This window comes from Lissotriton vulgaris, chromosome 2_1 (genome assembly GCF_964263255.1).
Source record: "Lissotriton vulgaris chromosome 2_1, aLisVul1.2, whole genome shotgun sequence".
Taxonomy (NCBI): domain Eukaryota; kingdom Metazoa; phylum Chordata; class Amphibia; order Caudata; family Salamandridae; genus Lissotriton; species Lissotriton vulgaris.
Genome location: NC_141687.1, coordinates 1,617,878,050 through 1,617,896,862, shown reverse-complemented (window position 1 = coordinate 1,617,896,862; position 18,813 = coordinate 1,617,878,050). Strand labels below are relative to the sequence as shown.

Sequence of the window (18,813 nt, the reverse complement as noted above, 5' to 3'; positions counted from 1 at the left end):
GTGTGGTTGTGTGTGTGGTTGTGTGTGTGGTTGTGGTTGTGTGTGTGGTTGTGTGTGTGGTTGTGGTTGTGTGTGTGGTTGTGTGTGGTTGTGTGTGTGGTTGTGTGTGTGGTTGTGCGTGTGGTTGTGCGTGTGTGTGGTTGTGCGTGTGTGTGGTTGTGCGTGTGTGTGGTTGTGCGTGTGTGTGGTTGTGCGTGTGTGTGGTTGTGCATGTGTGTGGTTGTGCATGTGTGTGGTTGTGCATGTGTGTGGTTGTGCGTGTGTGTGGTTGTGCGTGTGTGTGGTTGTGCGTGCGTGTGGTTGTGCGTGCGTGGTTGTGTGTGCGTGGTTGTGTGTGCGTGGTTGTGTGTGCGTAGTTGTGTGTGCGTGGTTGTGTGTGCGTGGTTGTGTGTGCGTGGTTGTGTGTGCGTGGTTGTGTGTGCGTGGTTGTGTGTGCGTGGTTGTGTGTGCGTGGTTGTGTGTGCGTGGTTGTGTGTGCGTGGTTGTGTGTGCGTGGTTGTGTGTGTGTGCGTGGTTGTGTGTGTGTGCGTGGTTGTGTGTGTGTGCGTGGTTGTGTGTGTGTGCGTGGTTGTGTGTGTGTGCGTGGTTGTGTGTGTGTGCGTGGTTGTGTGTGTGTGCGTGGTTGTGTGTGTGTGCGTGGTTGTGTGTGTGCGTGGTTGTGTGTGTGTGCGTGGTTGTGTGTGTGTGCGTGGTTGTGTGTGTGTGCGGTTGTGTGTGTGTGCGGTTGTGTGTGTGTGCGTGGTTGTGTGTGTGTGTGCGTGTGTGTGCGTGGTGTTGTGTGTGTGTGTGTGTGTGCGTGGTGTTGTGTGTGTGTGTGTGCGTGGTGTTGTGTGTGTGTGTGTGCGTGGTGTTGTGTGTGTGTGTGTGTGCGTGGTGTTGCGTGTGTGTGCGTGGTGTTGTGTGTGCGTGGTGTTGTGTGTGTGTGTTTGTGTGTGTGTGCGTGTGGTTGTGTGGGTGTGCGTGGTTGGGTGTGCGTGGTTGGGTGTGCGTGGTTGGGTGTGCGTGGTTGGGTGTGCGTGGTTGGGTGTGCGTGGTTGGGTGTGCGTGGTTGGGTGTGCGTGGTTGGGTGTGCGTGGTTGGGTGTGCGTGGTTGGGTGTGCGTGGTTGGGTGTGCGTGGTTGGGTGTGCGTGGTTGGGTGTGCGTGGTTGGGTGTGCGTGGTTGGGTGTGCGTGGTTGGGTGTGCGTGGTTGGGTGTGCGTGGTTGGGTGTGCGTGGTTGGGTGTGCGTGGTTGGGTGTGCGTGGTTGGGTGTGCGTGGTTGGGTGTGCGTGGTTGGGTGTGCGTGGTTGGGTGTGCGTGGTTGGGTGTGCGTGGTTGGGTGGGGTTGTGTGGGGGCTTGTGGTTGTGTGTGTGCTTGTGGTTGTGTGTGTGCTTGTGGTTGTGTGTGTGCTTGTGGTTGTGTGTGCTTGTGGTTGTGTGTGTGCTTGTGGTTGTGTGTGTGCTTGTGGTTGTGTGTGTGCTTGTGCTTCTGGTTGTGTGTGTGGTTGTGTGTGTGCTTGTGGTTGTGTGTGTGCTGGTGTGGTTGTGGGGTTGTGGTTGTGTGTGTGGTTGTGTGTGTGTGAGGCAGCCAGCCACCCTGCACCAGCTGCTGAAGGCAGCTAGTCACTCTGCTTCACCGCACTGGCACGATGAGATGCCATTTGCTGAAGGCAGCCAGTCACCCTGCCTCGTTGCACTGGCATGAGATGCCAGCTGGTGAAGGCAGCCAGTCACCTTGCTTCTCTGCACTAGAATGATGTAGGTTCACAAATGTTATCACTTTATCCCTCCCTGGTGTCCCCTCAAGTCTTTCTTCCATCCCCATCCTCACCATGAGAGACTGAAAGACTGAGATGAAATGAGTGACTGGTTGAGAAAAGGACAGCCTCTGCTGAAAGGAGGGACAGAATGACGAGGGGAGAGATAGCCCGTGTAGTACAGGATGGCAGTACCACTTGAAGACAGTGGCAGGAGGAGTCCACTAAGAAGCCAAGAGCTTCTGGTAAAAGGAGGAACGGAGTGACTCGGAGATGGAGACACAGCCCATGGGAGGGAAATTAGGAGAGACTGAAGGGGTGAAGTGAATGGAGGAGACCGGTAAGAAGCAGAGACTCTAGTGAAAGAAGGGGCAGGGTGACTAGGAGAGCGCAGAGATAGCCTAGAGTGGTGGTGGGGATTGCCACAAGGATAGACTGAAAGGCCGAGATGAAATAAGTGACCGGGTTAGAAACAGAGAGCCTCTGGTGAAAGGAGGGGCAGGGTTACAAGGAGACGGGAGAGACAGCTGCGAATAACTGGTGGGCAGCATCCCCAAATGCCACACCCCAGCTTCCGAGCCACAGATCATAGATCTATTGCATTGACATTGTGAACCCACTTTAGCAGCTAGAGCGTGGTGGGGCTCTATATGTACCTCTTCTGTCAGCAACTTGGCAGATAAACTGGTAACATTAACGCAATAAAGGTGAAAAAAGATGGGCTAGTAGTAGAAAAGGGGAAAAAGGATGGATGGAGGAGCTGGTGAAAGAATGGGTTGATAAGCGGGTATATGGATGAGTGGGTGCATACAATCTGATACATTTGTGAGAGGATGGGTGTATGAGTGGGTGAAAAGATGGATGGATGGATGGATGGATGAACACTGAGTGGGCGAAAGATGAATGGGTGGCTAGAAGGATGCATGTGTGGGTGGGTGAAAAATGGATGGTTGGGTGGATAGAATAATGAATGATTGAGAGGATGGTTGAATAAGTGGGTGAAAGGATGGATAAATGGATGGGAGGATGGTGATATGAGTGGATAAGAGGGTGGTTAGATGAGTGGGTAAGAGGTGTGGGTGAGTAGGTGGTAGACGTGTGGGTGAGAGATGCTTTGCCCTGGACGGCCTGAGCGCGCTGTGGGGCATTAGCAGGAAAGCGGTATTCTGTAATCAGACATTCCAGCAATAAGGAAGCCCGACTCTCCTATGACAACTCGCTGAGAGATGCGTTTCACACATTTTCTTTAAAAACAGTAACAACGCAGAGGAACAGAAATGGTGACAGGAATAATTTGCTTTTAGTTTGACTGACTTGGTAGGAAGGCAGGAGGCAATGAATGCTCTGGTTCCGCATCAGTGCTAAAACTTTGGCCCGGCTTCTGGAGGGGAAGGCAGCAAAGTGGCACGCGCTGCGTGGGCACCGCTTGGGGGGGGGGGCAGATCAGAAAATCCTATTTTAAAGCCGCTGCTCCAGATAGTACAGTGCAGCGCAGCGCCGGGTTGTCAGCTGTAAGTAAAACAAGCTTTTTTTTTATCTCAAACAGTAAATAAGTTGGCTCAACACTTCTAACGTGGCAGCAGATGCAGCTTACGTCTGCAAAACATTCCTAAGCAAACGGACGGAGGGGTCATAAAACACCCGCCAGCCTCCACTTCAAAAGCAAACCCAAGGAATGTTCGGGTCGAGCAAGGGGAGCCCCATAACACTTACCTCAAGGAAGCACATTCCTCAAACGCTTGCAAAACAAGTGCACTTTTATCAGAAACTAAAGGTGTTTTGTAAAATTTAAAAAACAAGCCAGATAGCTGCGCTGCAACTCAAATGATATCTTGGATGCAGGCTTTGGTAACACTGCAAGACGGCTGTGCTTCTACCTTGCAAAGTTAAATGACTCCTTCCTCCACCGAGACACTGTGCCGTGACCTTTACAGTGCCATGGTGAAAGGCTCACGCTTCGAGGCATCTGTTACGCGGGATAGGAGGTTCTGCTTCCAAAAACAAACATGACAGCATCCAGCAGAGCAGGGGTAAAATCGGGAAACGCTCCCCCCCTCCCTCTCTACAATTCAGGGAAACAGAGAGTGAAGCTGTAAGCCTGCACACGTCTGAATGCAGCCAGCAAGTTTCTTGTAAGGTACTCACAGCTGTGAGGCTCCCAGGCTGCCAGTCCGATTCTGTAGTGAACAGAGTACTAGAGAAGCTTTTTTGTTTTTCAATTAAAAGGACATGCTTTGAGACATGGGGAGGGTGAGGGGAGGACTCTATGTGCGTTACTAAAATAACCAGCGCAGCATAGGCAGAGTGCTGTGCTGCTTCCGAAAATATTGAAAAATTAGAGTTTGTGAGCGACACCGAAGAAAACAAAGATGCAGCTCGGCAAACATCAGAGCAAACCCTTTAAGGCAAACACAGGGATTCAGTGGCACAGCAGTTAGAGCTGACAACTTGAGAGTTGGGGATCTGTGTTCGAGCCTCGGCGTCGGCACATCCTGCTGATTATAGACAAATCACTTATTCTTTCCCCCTGGCCGCCCTAAATGCACTGTAACCTGGTGTATATTACTCAATCCACTCACTTGTGGAGTAGAGTCTGCCTTACTAGATTTGTACCCGTGGCCGAATGAATACTGTATTGTGCCAGCGGCGAGCATTTGGCTGGGTGAACCATAGCACATGAGCCTATGTCAGGGATACTGTGTTCTAGTCCCGATTTTCTTTCTACAAAATATTATAACCTAGAGATTTTCTTGAGTTCCATGCATTAAGGTGCGGCAGGAGTTCATGTCCCAGTCTGCCTTCTACTATTAAAGGACATTGCTTCCTCTCTGCCAGCCCACTTGTAATGTAAACCAAAGAAACAGGCAGGCACAGCGAGTACATAATATAAGGGGAGGCGGGGGGGGGAGAAATGCGAGACACGGCCTGGCGGCCATGAGAAGTGTGAAGCAGGGGGCGGGGGAGCGGAGCCCTTTGAAGTGAAGCTCTCGGAGGCAGGCGGGACCAAATGGCAAGCGCGTGCATGAGCACATGCACTCGACGAAATCCGCGATGGTTTAGACCTTGGTTTGCCCCCAATACTCTCGTCTATTTATTCCTTGCGGAATATAATAGATGAGACCTAAAAAGGAAGAAGTTGACCTGACTAGAGGGTTTATTTTGCCAAGTCCAGTCGGCAGCTACAAGACTAGACTGCAGTTGCAGGCCTAGAGTCATGTTTTCACCTTGTTTCTGTACTGGTGGCTCAAGCTCATGTCCACTAGTGACGTTTAACTTACTAGCACCGGGTACCTCTTGTACCATTTACCAAGGATGCCTAAGTAAGCTACAGGAGCTAATCTGGTATTAGCCAATTGTACACGTACTTTGGGGGTCAGAACACATGCACTGAGCTTGGACAGAAGGGCCCAGTGCACTGCAGAGTCGACATATCAACTCTATCAGTCCAAACACTTGGGGTGTGATCATACAAAAACGGGTTCAATTTCTACACCTTCAAAGTACAGTTTGTATTTAGCATTTGTATAAAACACTGCTGTCGCAGTCCCAATGGATGGCACAGAAATAAACTATTTGGATGCAAGCCAGAGCTTCCAACTGGTGGTTGGGATGCACTAAGATAAAATGGAGAAACTGCAGACATGTCTCCATTAGTGTTTGTTCCTAACACAGACGAAGACAGTGCACAAATGACAGGTTTATGAACCTCAGACTCTCAGTTCAGATACCCTGGTCTGCAAAGCTTGAGGAATGACAAGATTTAAAGGCAATTTTTGCCTGCATTGCTTAGTTACGGTTATGGCCAGTTCCAGTTCTCGGTGCAGCCCAGTGCTTTCTAAAGACCCTCTTCTGGCCACAATAACACCAAATTGTAAAACAGTAGGGTATATTTAGGAGTCTGGTCCACCATAGCGCCATCAGAGGATATGTATCTAAAGAACAAACTTACATCGAGCATACAAACAGACCGTGCTTATGTAGTGGGAAGTAGGATTGGACAGCTTGCCTGAAGACCAAAGTCAGTCCAACAGAAACTAGAATGGTTGAAATAGGAGAGGGCAAGTCTTCCAGCAGTGGTCCATGCTACAAAGCCAGCAAATGGTCTTTAAAATATTTTACAAAGAGTTGCACGACTTTTGAAACTAAACTGTTTCACCTCATGCTAGTTTTAACATGGTGGTTATAGTCACTTTCAGGGGCAAGGAGAAATGTTATTGGTTCAAAAAAAATTCTGTTTTAGGATTCCTTTTTCAAAAGAGGTTAAAACCCAAAAAGAGTCAGAACAGTTGGTGGAACCACATTGAGCTCATGCCCTATTACTAAACAGACAGTACATTTAAAATTACAATGTGAGAAAGAAAGCACAATCATCAGACAATTGGTTGAGTTCAATATACCAAACACCTCAGTTTTGCATAATTTTGGGAATGTTCTAGCTGTTGCCCCATAATTCAATAATAGATTTGGCATTTAGGACCATCTATTTTCAAGTCTATAAGATACAATTTTGCTTGAGGAGTATTTTTGAGTCGAGCCTGGGTAGCGCATGCACTGCTGCGAGGCATGCAGTAGTGGAGTATGGCTTTGAAGCACCGCCCATTTTCCGCCCATATTTTTAATTGCTTTGTGCCATTGTTTGTAAATGCTGGCTTCTGATTCCTAAATAGGCTTGTTAGTCCCTCCTTGGTACCGCCTTGTCTGGATTTGTTACCTCACAGAATGACTAGCCCTTTTACTTCGGTTGTTACACAGTGAGTCTTTTTTAGTCTGTAAGCACTATTTTCTTTAACCCCTTCCATGCTGATGACAAACCCCAGCCGTCATGCACTACGGTGCTCGTGTGCTGATGACGGCTGGGGGTTCGTCACGGCCCGCCCCTGTTCGTGTTGTTTACAGCACACCAGGGGAATCGCGGCTGCATGGAAAGGGTTAAATAGTTTCGCGTACTGAAAGCACAACATGCTTCCTGCATAATTCAGCACGGCACGCGCACTTTCACTTCCTAAACAGCCTGGGACAATTGTGGCCGCTTTTTTGAACATGTTTAAAAGAGTTTGAGCTATTGGCATTATACATCACAATGCCAATAGCTTATTGAATTGCAAATGCTTGTCATTCAAGCACATGTTTATTTCCTTTAAAAGTACATCCGAGTTTTGCTCTCTTTTTAAGAAAAGTGCTCGCAAAACACTGAAATAGCGACTTGTAACAGCATGAGACAGTAGAGTTCTCAAAAACAATAAGATTCCGGACTTTAAAAAGATGAAGACCTCTTGCTTATTATTTTTTGACCATGCAAATAGCTAAAATCTAATTAGCTGGCCAGAGGCCTTTTATTGCTGTAACTTCGGAATGACTTTCAGCACTCTCGCGCCAAGCGTCCTAGATGCGTAAAGTGCTCACTTCAAAGGACAGTGCACACAAACAAATGCGAGCTAGCAATGCGGCATGTAGATAAACAGGTACATGGTAATTAACTGCTGTTATTCCTTGTTGTGCAGATTAGTGGCTGCCATCCCACAACTGCACTAATTTACATATTTACAAAGAGAAGAGGCTAATCCGGTACATGAGTGAAAATGTTTGAGCACATGTAAAACGAAAACAGACACATTTGAACTCCATGTGCCTGGATATAATTCTTTTTGAGGAACCTACATACATGCTCGCTGTGCTTTTTTATGGGCTGGACGGGGCCTGCAGGATAGAAGGGGTTACATATTCATTTTTTAGCACATAACCTAAGCATCTGCACAGCTTCTCCATTCATAGACCAATAAGTTATTTTTTCCATTCAAAGCCAGGAAAAAAAAAACGTTATCAAAGTCAATAGGTCTCACCTACAAGACAGCTCTTGACTTATAGCATTGTAAATGACAATGCTGTAAATTTATGTTTTAAAAACCAAAACATAACATGCTTCATGAGTCACCCATTTTCTCTTCTAAAGTACCCACTGCTATCTCCCCCTCTTTCTCCCTCCCACCTCTTGCTTTCTCTCTCTTTTCCCATCCTCTCTAAAAAAAAAAAAATGAAAAGGCTCTTTTACCTTTGTATATTTTTTCTTCTCTTTTTTGGGACTGACTTGCATGTATGTTATTTTAAAATCATTCAATTTTTAATTTATTGCCACATGTCTTTGTAATGATGTTTTACTATGTTTATCATTTTCAATAAATCTTTCTAAACTCAGAAAAAAAGCCATAACTAAAAGGCATTGCATTTATAGGACCTATTGCATTGCAAACACATGTTCTGATTTTAATAAGGACACAACAGAGATGCTCTCCCCTGACAGATCATATGACTGTAATATTGATCTTACTCCTGTGGCTTATGTCCATAATAGCAGAATTTATACAAAGATATAGCCAAAAAGAGGACTTATTTAGACCAATATCTAAAGAACTGGTTCATTCCTCACTATCTTTCATCCCAAAGACTAAAGGAGACTTAAGCACATGTACTGACTACTGTGACTTAATGTCGTTGTTAAGAATGGCTACCCATTAGCACTCATTTCTTTTTTACTCATTCGCATGCAATCTGAAGTGGTCTACAGCAAGCTCCACTTGCGAGGAGCTCATTGCCTTGTTTTGTATTCAACAGGGTTATGAGCGGAAAAAAGCTTTCAGTATCAGTTAGTGTCCTCAAGCATTGATAAATACCTTTTGGATTATATAAGGATCCAGTAGCTTTTCAATTCTTTGAAAATTGTGTTAAGAGAATTCCTTTACAGATTCATAAACATTTACATAAAAGATATATTGATTTAATCCAAGTCTTTGGACAGTTGTGCCAAATAAGTTTCAGAGGCTCTTTCCACTAGTATGGTCATATTGTAAGCCTACAAACTGGAGGTACTAGCTTCGGAAGTTTTGTTTCTTTAACAGTCAAAAATGGTTACAAATGAAGAAGAGAAATAAAAAATACAAATGGCGATGGAATGGTTCATCTCAAAGTATACTTATGACATTCAGTGTATCTTGGCGTTCACTTTTACCATTGCTTCATTACTCAGTTTCCACGCTCACGATGCTTCGATTACCAAGTTATTGCAAAAGGACATCGTTTTGCTTAGACAAAGGAAGCCAAAAAAGCGTTTTGAACACTTAAATAAGTTTTTGCCTTATGCTTAAGTGTTGGTTCACCCTGACACTGCTAAACTTTTTGTGTAGAGGATGATACTTTGGATGTTGCCTAAGGAGCCGTCTTCTCATAAAGACATTAAACTTGGAAAAAGTCTGCAGGCCAAAATTATATGATTGCAGTGATAGACTTAGTGACAATCATAGCTGCATTTAAAGACAAGAGGCATTATCTGTTGGGAGCCAGACATCAAGTCACAGTGTACACCAATGTCAGAAAGTTACAATGTCTTCGTCCTGCTCTGCTGGACGTTATTTTTTCTGACCAAGACGGTCATCACATTTCATTAGGGAGTTGCAAATTATCAGCTGGATATAAAATAGAACAAGAATAACTCTGCCACACGGATATAGGGGGTCCTAATACAGGATCCAATTAATAAACAAATGGGGTGAACATGAAAACCAGAGCCATAGACTTCACCATTCCTCTTTTTTTAGTACATGATATTTTTATTTTTTTCTTAAAACATGATTTGTCTTTTCACAGTGCAGTTTTTAATGAGAAATACTGTCGATACATAGTTCATATAAAAGTGATTACATCTAGGGGAAAGACACATTTCATTCAAGATAAAGGGGAAATTAAATACAGTACACAAAAAGTTCCTCACAATCCCAAACAATTTTTTTTGTTATATATACACATCACTCAATATACTCATTCACTTACTCATTCATTCAGATTCACTCACAAACAAGTACAACCGTGCCTGCAACAACAGATGTATAATAGTTGCATTGGTTAAGGGTGGACGAAACGGACAAAACTAATGGGAAAGGTTTTATGAGGACCCAGAAGTTGCCGTCCACTATGTAGCACCGACGCGCGTTTCGGTGTTGTCCCTATTAGGCAGCACCTTCTTCAGGGCAGGAGTGTACAATCAGGGAAGGGAACACATAGGCTAAGATGGGATCACAATATTGTCCCTTTCGTCGTTTACGGGTTCAATGGATCTCAAATCACAGATAGTCTTTGGGATAGAAGGGTCTGTGCCTCTAATGGGGTTCTGCGGCTGGAGAAAGCTTTATTTAAATGCTGCGTGGAGTCAGGGGTGACAAAAGATTCAGCTTCAATTTTTTAATAGTCCGTAGATCATAAGTTAAATCTTGTCTGCCACAACACAATATGTTGGTCTGTTTAGGGAGCCATCTTTTCATATCGGGTTTCCGAAGAAAGTCCAGGGGTCAAGCTTCAGAATAGGTGCTCCCTCTTGAGGCTCTAGGGAGTAGAGGTTTCTCACTATCTACACGGTTCTTTCCACGCAGCCGGGCAACGGTGTCGTCATCGTACAGCCGGACCACAGCTGGACTCTTTACTAAGATACATAACAACTCTGGAAAGCCTCCACTAATGACACCAATTAGCAGAAGGTGGGGATGGGTGTTATACACACCATTTTTTTTTCTGGTCAATATGCACTATCCCATAGAGCCTTTGGAAAACAAATATGTCTATTAGTTATTTTTCACATAGAACAGTGCACCAAAAAAAAGAGAAATGTAAGTCTGTTGAGGTTTTCTTTTCAATTCTTTATTTGAAAAATCCAAGTGGTGTTTCACTTCAAACAGTAGGCTGCTGTTTGAAGTGAAATACCACTTGGATTTTTCAAATAAAGAATTGAAAGGAAAACATCAAGAGACTTACATTTCTCTTTTTTTCGGTGCACTGCTCTATGTGAATAATAACTTTGGAATCTGTAAACAGTGGCCCCAAAGGGTAACGGGTGCTGAGAAGTGTGCACGTTTTAGGTCCATAATAGGATTTCAGTATATGCTTTGAGGTACTTTGGTACAAGTTTGTTGCCTAGGTCTCTTTAGTGTGATAACTATGTCTAGACAGCGATTACAACTTCAAGACTAACTATCTCCAAACCCAAAATTACAACATACGGTAATGCAGGTATAGAAACAAAAAGTGAGACTTGGTCCAAAGATATTTCTTGTGGCCTGAGGCAGAAACACCAGTGATCAACTATGCAGCTGAATGCAACGTATGCCCATGAGCCAAGGCAGACAGTGGAAGTAGTATCAAGGGATTGTATTACAAGTTTACCACCTGACCATGAAAAAAAATAGGAACAGTTTACACAAAGCTGACTCATTTTTACCTTTAAGAGAATGTGTCTTCGTCCACTAATTTTCGCCCGCAATCTAATGGACAAACAGAGAGAGTCACTCAAACCTTCAACCAATTTTTTACACAGCTATCTTAGTGAATATTCTGGCTTCTAGATAGGTTGTGTTGGCCCTCAGAGTTGCTTTTAACAAGCTTTCACGCATCTCCATCTGGTTTCCTCGTCAGTTTCCTTGTTCAAATGCCCTTGTGGGAGGTCACACATAGCATCCAACTGGGGATGAAAATGCAACAAGAAGTGACAGGGACACTGCAGGCATTCTACTAGCTGGGTTTATACTTGTCACAGAGGTCAGTGTCATAAGACGAGATGTGCATACCACTAGAGTCTGGATTCTCAAAGGCAGAGCAGGAGTTTGCAAACATTTGTAAACAATGTGGATGACGCACATCTTTGAATGATTTTTCTTTTGCACTGAAAAAGTATTCAAAGAGGGCTGCCACATGTGCACAGCAACCACCTTACCATATTTTTTTCTTCTTTTTAAAAGCAAGAGAAAAATTAAAAGATAGCCACCATGCAGGCATATGTAGCAGCCATCTTTGAATAATTTTACTTTTGCTTTAAGAAAAATCATTTCATGATGGACATCATGCCTCCATGTGCAAATGTGGCAGTCAACTGAAAAGGCCAATAGGTGTGACGTGTAAGAAATATTATTGTCGCCACTGCTTGTTTTGGTGTTGATGACAAGAACTCTAGCAGACAGGAATCCTATCAACCACCACCAACAGACTGTATACACAAAAGCCGGCCAACCCTTTGCCTCATATCATGGTCCAGACTACTTATTACAGCAAACACCCAACATAGAACAACCATCAGATCCTAGGTACCACACAACTTTACACATGACAAAAAGGGCTAAACTTGAGCCCCGGGGAAGGACACTATGCAAAATAAAATGTTGGAAACAGGGACCAAAGTTAAAACCCAATCTCTGTTGGGAGAAGACTAGGCAGAAATAAGGCACTCAAGCAAACTCCGAAATAGTTGCAAATCAATCATAAGAATCTTGAACAGCAGATCATAAACCACAACCAGGATCCTTACCTACTACCCCAGCAAAATACCTTTTACAAATGCCACAATATCGTCATCACACAAATACAACACCTGCTTAAGTCAGTCAAGTCCAAACGTGGGTGAGACAATAGATTTGAGAATGGCAGACTGCCACAAGACACGATACTTCTACTATGAAACACCACACAAAGACAAGCACTACCCGTTTGACAGTAATACAGGTTAGGTACGAGGGTCAGCACGTTCTATGAAACATATTTGTAAAGATATTCCACACCCTCCAATTCACCCATTTATTTCCATATGATTTAGACAGGGGTAAGAACCCCATTGTGGAAAAAAGCCCACTGGATGAATGATAACTACAGAGTCAAGTCTCTACAAGTGCCAAAAACAAGTAATTTTTAAATACTGTCATGTACATTGACCAGATATCTGAAAAAAATATTTTAAACTACAAAACAAAAATGAAACCACTTCAGCAAATATTACATTCTGTTAAGTACGAAGACCGTAGATTATTTTTTTTAAGTGGCTGAGTGGTGAAAAGATGCTTAATCTGATGTCAGCATTTGTAATAAATCTGATTAATTTGTATTTCAAACATATTTATTCAGTGTACATGCGTGACAAGTAAAATATGAAGTCAACTCCAAGCGAACCTCCTACTAAACTATATAACCAACTCGAGAATAAAAGGAGAAAAAAAACGACAACTCTTACAATAAATGGATTTAAAGTCAATTTGCGACCGCCCTTTCAGTTATCTGCATTCCATTTGCTTAGAAGCAACCCAAAAATTGTACTCTGCCTATTTTTTTGACCGGGCTTGTGCTCCTCATGGGCTACATTCCCTTGGCCCTATCAAATGTGGGTGTTCACCCACTTTACCCCCTCGCTGCAATTTTCAAGGGAGGTTGACAGCAAAAACCTCCTTAAGGTACAAAACATATCCATCTGCGCTTCACCCTAACCAAATCCAGACCATGGCTGTCGGGTTTATGATGCAAGAGGGCTTCATTAGACTCAGGTTGGAGCATCTCTGACTTGGAGGATAAATGGGATCTGTGATGTGCCCCCAAGCAAGACCAACAAGCAAAGCTTTTCAGATGTCCTGTTAACTGAGGTCATGTTGTGCTGCTGTGCGTCTAGCATCTCAATCAAATAATGCACTGTGCTCATCATAAGTCATCAAATTCTACCTCCTCTGCAACCATTCTTGAGCCTCTTCTGCTGAATGTTCTCCGGTGTCACTCTCTGGTTACCTAATCTGTTCCATTGCAGCACTGAGAAATAGGCTCACTGCCATAAGGACAAGTAAATTCAGTCCTTCTGTTGGAATGATGGCTTCCCAACCCAAAGACTACCTATTATGGTCCTTGTGCCATCTGGTGGTGCCCATTGTGAACATCACAGAGCATGCCTCCACCTGAGCTTGGCTAGTTTTTCCCCAATCTTCCATTTTTTAGGCTTATTGCTGGAGTCTATCAAACAAAGCGTGTCTGCATTTTAACAGCTGACAAGCACCTAAGCAAAATTGACATGATTTACATTTGTTCCTGATGCAGTGCGCCCTATTATCTTGTGGTGTTCTGTCCAGCTCCCTAAGATACTCTGCACTACCACCAAAACCATGCAGTTAAGATTAAAGATCACTGCATGGACACCCAGTTTAACAAAAGTGTATTATTCCCTAGTAGATGGTGGCCCAGTTGCCGGTGCAAACTGGAAGATCCATTATATCTGCTGTACCTGTGCCACTTTCACAAAGTTTTAATGTTTGTGTTTTTTCTTTAAGCTCATCTCAATAAGAGAACAGCAAATAAGACCCTAACAGAAGCAGTAGTTATGGGGTTAAACTGCCATAAAGCAGTCTTCACACAGGGTATGTAGGTGGGATATTGATTTACCATAAGTAAGAGACTTAAGAAAATGTGATAGTTTAAAACAATGTTTCAAAAGAGGAAACTGCACCAAGATAACGCTTGTAAAGAGGAAACTGCACTTAGTGTGACAGCAAATAGTCACTTTACATTGGTAATCATCCTTAGCCATTTTTGTAGTAGATTTGCACCATTCTCAGAGCACACATCTGCCCTTCATGGATATCACATAATGCCTCGAAAAATCCTCTCGCAATACTGAGTGGGATTTTATCAGGTTGAGGATTTTTTAGCATTTACTTGACTGTGCTGGCGAGTTAATTTAAACTGGAGGGAACAGTTCTATTCATTCAGAACGTGTATCAGCGATAAAGACAACTTTACATCTTTTTTGTCTTGACACATTTTCTGTCTATTCAAAGAGAGGTCAAATGTCAGTTTGTCTTTTTACTAATTGTTGCTTATCTGTTGATGGGAGATGTTTTTTAATGTTATCTCTCTCATTATAGTCAGTGATTTTAGTCAAGTGAATTATCTGACAATTGTGAAACAAAAGGCTGTAAAATATCAGTTTTCTTCGAAGACATAACTTAAACAGCTTGTAAATGAATAGTACATTTTTTTCAAAATGTATCAGGAATTAATAAATAACTTTTTTGTAATCCAGAAGTGTGATGCAAACAAAGTTGATGACAATGCGGTTAATGAATTGAGGCAAGGCAGCCGTCATGTGTATCCTATATGTGGCTAGATTTGTATTCTATATGGAGCAAAAGTTTAGTTTATTAAATCAAACAAGAGTTTTCTGTACAGCAGACATATTGAACTCGTATGTGAAGGTCCTCTCATATGTGATAAGAAAATGGCGTGTCAGTGAATTAAAATACTTACCCAGGATTACACAATTTGAAACCAGTTTATGGGTCAAGTGCATTATAATTAGGTAGAGTGGATTATTCAAGTCACTAGACCTGCAGGTCTAGTAAAATTTTTAGGATTTTTCCAGGCCTGCACATACACTACAACCACCTCCAAAACCACACTTGAGATATTATCATCAAAGCGCTACCCCACTACTACTCTTAGCTTGCCTATCCTAAATCCCTTTGTATCATCATTCATTTCCTCCACATGTAGTACTGCAACATTCTCTCTGAAATGCAGCTTGAACACCTTTCCCTTATTTATATAACCACCAACAAGCATATATATTACGAAACGGGTAACCGTGTAATATTAGCCTATATTTCCATCTAGGGGTTCTACTGACATTTACAAATCAGGAGACCGAAAGCAGAGTTTTTTTTACAAATGCCACCTGACAGAACCATACTACTTATTACTTGATAAATAAAAAAATAAAAAATAAGAAGTTTTACATGAGCAGCTGACTTTAGCACATTTAAGAAAGATCTGAAGCATTAAAGAATGATCTGTTTAGTTCTCATGGTTTGTCCAAGGCTGCAGATATGTCTGTCAACGCTTTGAGAAACAAATGTTTCCTTAGAGAAAATGTGCTAATATTTAAAATGTGTTATATGCAACAATCAAATTTAAAAAACGCAAAAGCATTATAAGGAAATTAAAAACACGCATTGTAAAATGTGTTTTCTTTTGTAGTACATTGACACTATAGAGTAGATTTAAATAGTCATGTATAAAGAAAAAAAACTTTTTGCTGACAGGGTTCTGCGTTTCCAATCTTTATTTTGAAACAATGAGGAGAATTCGCTGGCAAACGCTTGCATCAAGAATGGACTCTCACGAGTGAGTGTGTCAGCAGGAGTGCTGATAATGTTCTAAGAGTAGCACTATCATTATGAAAGCGTTTTTTTTGTTTTCTTTAACCGAACACTGAAAAAAAAAGTCGAAATGCTGCGTTTACCTTTTCTATTTCCTTATTGGATCTAAACATCATGCAGATTAGTTCAGCACTGTGAAATACGGGAAATCATTCAGTTTGCGAAATAAGAACTTTGCCTTAAAACATCCTACTCTTATTCTATTAAACGAACCTACGTACTTCTGAGTGCACAATAGTTACAGCAATGTGATCTGGCTCCCTTTAACAAATCTTCAGGAAACCACGGAAAACGGGCCTGCCTTGGATTCACCCTACTCTATAGTATTTATTCCATCATTGTCTTACACGTCATTTTGCTCTGAGGGGCAACGTTACCACTGAAATTTATGATATCGTCACACCCTTCTCCCCCCAGCGAAATGTCTGTAATTTTGGAAATGTATGTAACATTTGGCAATAAACCGTATTCGGTAGATGTCAAGTCAATCACGCCCAATTCAAATGAACCTAAAGTCAACTTTTTATGTCACTATACATGTTGGGTTACATGCTAATGAGGAGGAAAGCAAAACAATAAGTCCGAAGACGCACAGTGCCGTCAAGAAGCCAACACTGACTCGCAGAAGCCATCACACAATAAGTCAACGCGTGCGCACTCTCTCACCCAGAATGTATCTCTAATAAGCATTTCCACTATCATGCCTTTCTTCCAACAGTTGAGCCTCTAATAGATCTGCTATTTGTAGTTTGAGCTAGAGCTGTCCTCAGACCCCAGGGTGATGGGTGAGTATCGGTCATATCATCCCCGTACTCCCACTTCCCCGCACAACGCCGATCCCGACGGGTGCTCACAGTTACGCTTTTACAAGTTCTTTTCCCCACACCGACACACATAAGCCGGCTAACCTCGTTATAATAAGTTAGGAACGCATCTTCCGAGGCGCCAGAAGAGACCCCAGCTCCGAGAGCCGCCATCTTCGCCGCAGATACTGCGTCCACGTGATGTACGTATCTAAATACGCACGCACGCAAAATGACGTATGCGGAAGTAACATTGAAGAACACTGACACAAAGCTCTTCCACCATGCTACTGACTTGTGAAAACGTAGTAAGCATGCTCGGAGAGACCTTGAGTTATTTTATTCATTTATTTATGCGTTTTTATATAGTGCGTACTGTACCCAAAAGTGTCAGGGCGCTTTACAGTCTAACCAGTTATATTACATAAGGACTTCAGAGCATACATGCCAACATTTCAGGAGTGCAAAGTGGGAGATTTTGAAGGGTTACTGGCATGTATGGGCTTTGGAAGTGTGCTGCTGTAGGATCGGACATTTGAAATGCAAATACACGTTTTTTTCTTACCTTTCAGAAACATAGAGCTTCTTAAGACCTGCCAGTACTTCGCAGGTCTTTACAAGACGATTCCCTTGTAAATGACGCTTTGTTGGTTTTTCACCCCTTCGAGAGCCCCTGCATCACAACTCTTTGCTGGAAGAGCAAGCCCTGTCAGCTGAAACCCCCGAGGAATCAGGTTTTTGCTTGTAGGAATCGGGAGGCAGGAGACTAGCCTTCAAATCGGTAGTCTCACGCCTGAATCGGGAGGGTTGGCATGTCTGCTTCAGAGTACATGAATTACATATCCGCTACAAAACGGATATGCGTCCAAACAGAGAAAGAAAACGTAACAAAGGTGTGTACAAGAGATGAGCAATTTAAACTGCATATATAGATTCTGCCAATTATGGCTTGAAGTGAGCACAAAGGATATAGAAATATTATTATAATGATATTATATAATCAATGGAAACTGTTTTTGCGAGGCAAGATGGCGTCCACGCTGGACGTGTGAGCAAGCCGCTCCTGTCGGACCTCCCGGGGTATGAGGCTGTTTGCGGTGAAAACCCGGAGCAGTTAGGCATTACTAACTCGTGAATTGCTGGCTATCACTAGTTTTACCTCTACTTGTGGCTGAAGAGAGGGGATAAGGAGTAAGGTGTTCTGTCGCCGACAGTGTTCTTCGTGGATCTGTATGATCACCATTCGAGAGGTCGCGGCGCTCGTTGCCTGGAGTACGCTGAAGGATCAGTGGGCGTTTCTTTGGAGGCAGCTCACTCAGCACACTTGGAGCGCGGTATCCCGCGCTGCACCAAAACGCAACAGTGTACGAGACACTTCATTGCGGCGGCGGCGGCAGCAGAACACAGCTGTTTGGAGGATGGGGCCGAAGGGGAGAAGAGGCCGTGCACAGGGAGCCGCCACTGAAACAATGGATGCAGCGGTGGGCATGAAGGAGGCACCCACGGCACCCTCGGCAAGTAAGGTGACAGAGCATGGGACAATGCTGGCTGCAGTGCGGTCCAAAGAGGGGGAGGCTGTCAGCTTGAGGAAGAAAATACCGGAGATGTTTTCCGCTACAGGAACTAAGGAAGCAGAAAAGCTGCAGCATAGCAAACAGACTGAGACTCTGTTAATTGCTTCTGGAGGTCAGGGAGCGGGGGCGGAGGGTATACAGAAGACTGCTCCTATTCAAGTCGCTGTTGCAACAACCCCTGCCCCTGTAGTTGAATTGAATGGGGATAGAATGAACGCTGAGGAGAGTTTTAGCAATTTGAGTAATGCCCCCTCCCAGGACGCTGCAGTTTTGACTCCTTCTGTGTTCGATACTAGCGCTTTACCAACAGCCACGGTGGAAATTGAAGGTAATTTGGCTACAACATTGAATTTGCCAAATAATGATGGGACAGTGCTAGCTGTTAGTGGCGAGACGGACTCTGGCGATTTTTTTTCTTTATCTGACCGACCCATGTCATCTTCGGAGGACTTAGCGGAATTGTACGCTACCCGTATGAGCATGGAGGATGGCAGGTTGGATGAAGGTAGTGATCACAGCAGCATGAACGCGGATTTATTGGAAATAGAGGGTACAGAGCCCGGCACTGTACGTAAGCTACAACTAGGCGTGAAAGACTATGGTGCTCAAGAGGGAATTGAGGGCACTGAAGGTGCAGCGGCTGCTTTTGACTCAGAGTGGGAGGACATATCTTTGGGTCTGATTTATCAGACGATGATGCAGC

General features: G+C 43.6%; 1 protein-coding gene across 1 annotated transcript in view; it reads right to left on the bottom strand.

Annotated features, from left to right (window-relative positions):
* Positions 1-16,730, bottom strand: part of DNAJC8 (DnaJ heat shock protein family (Hsp40) member C8) — a 230,406-nt gene extending 213,676 nt beyond the window's left edge. The window contains exon 1 of the mRNA XM_086957494.1: positions 16,642-16,730. Coding sequence (XP_086813620.1) covers positions 16,642-16,710 — 69 coding nt within the window. The 5' untranslated portion in view covers positions 16,711-16,730. The remainder of the gene's footprint in view (positions 1-16,641) is intronic.
* Between the last annotated feature and the right edge of the window lie 2,083 nt (positions 16,731-18,813).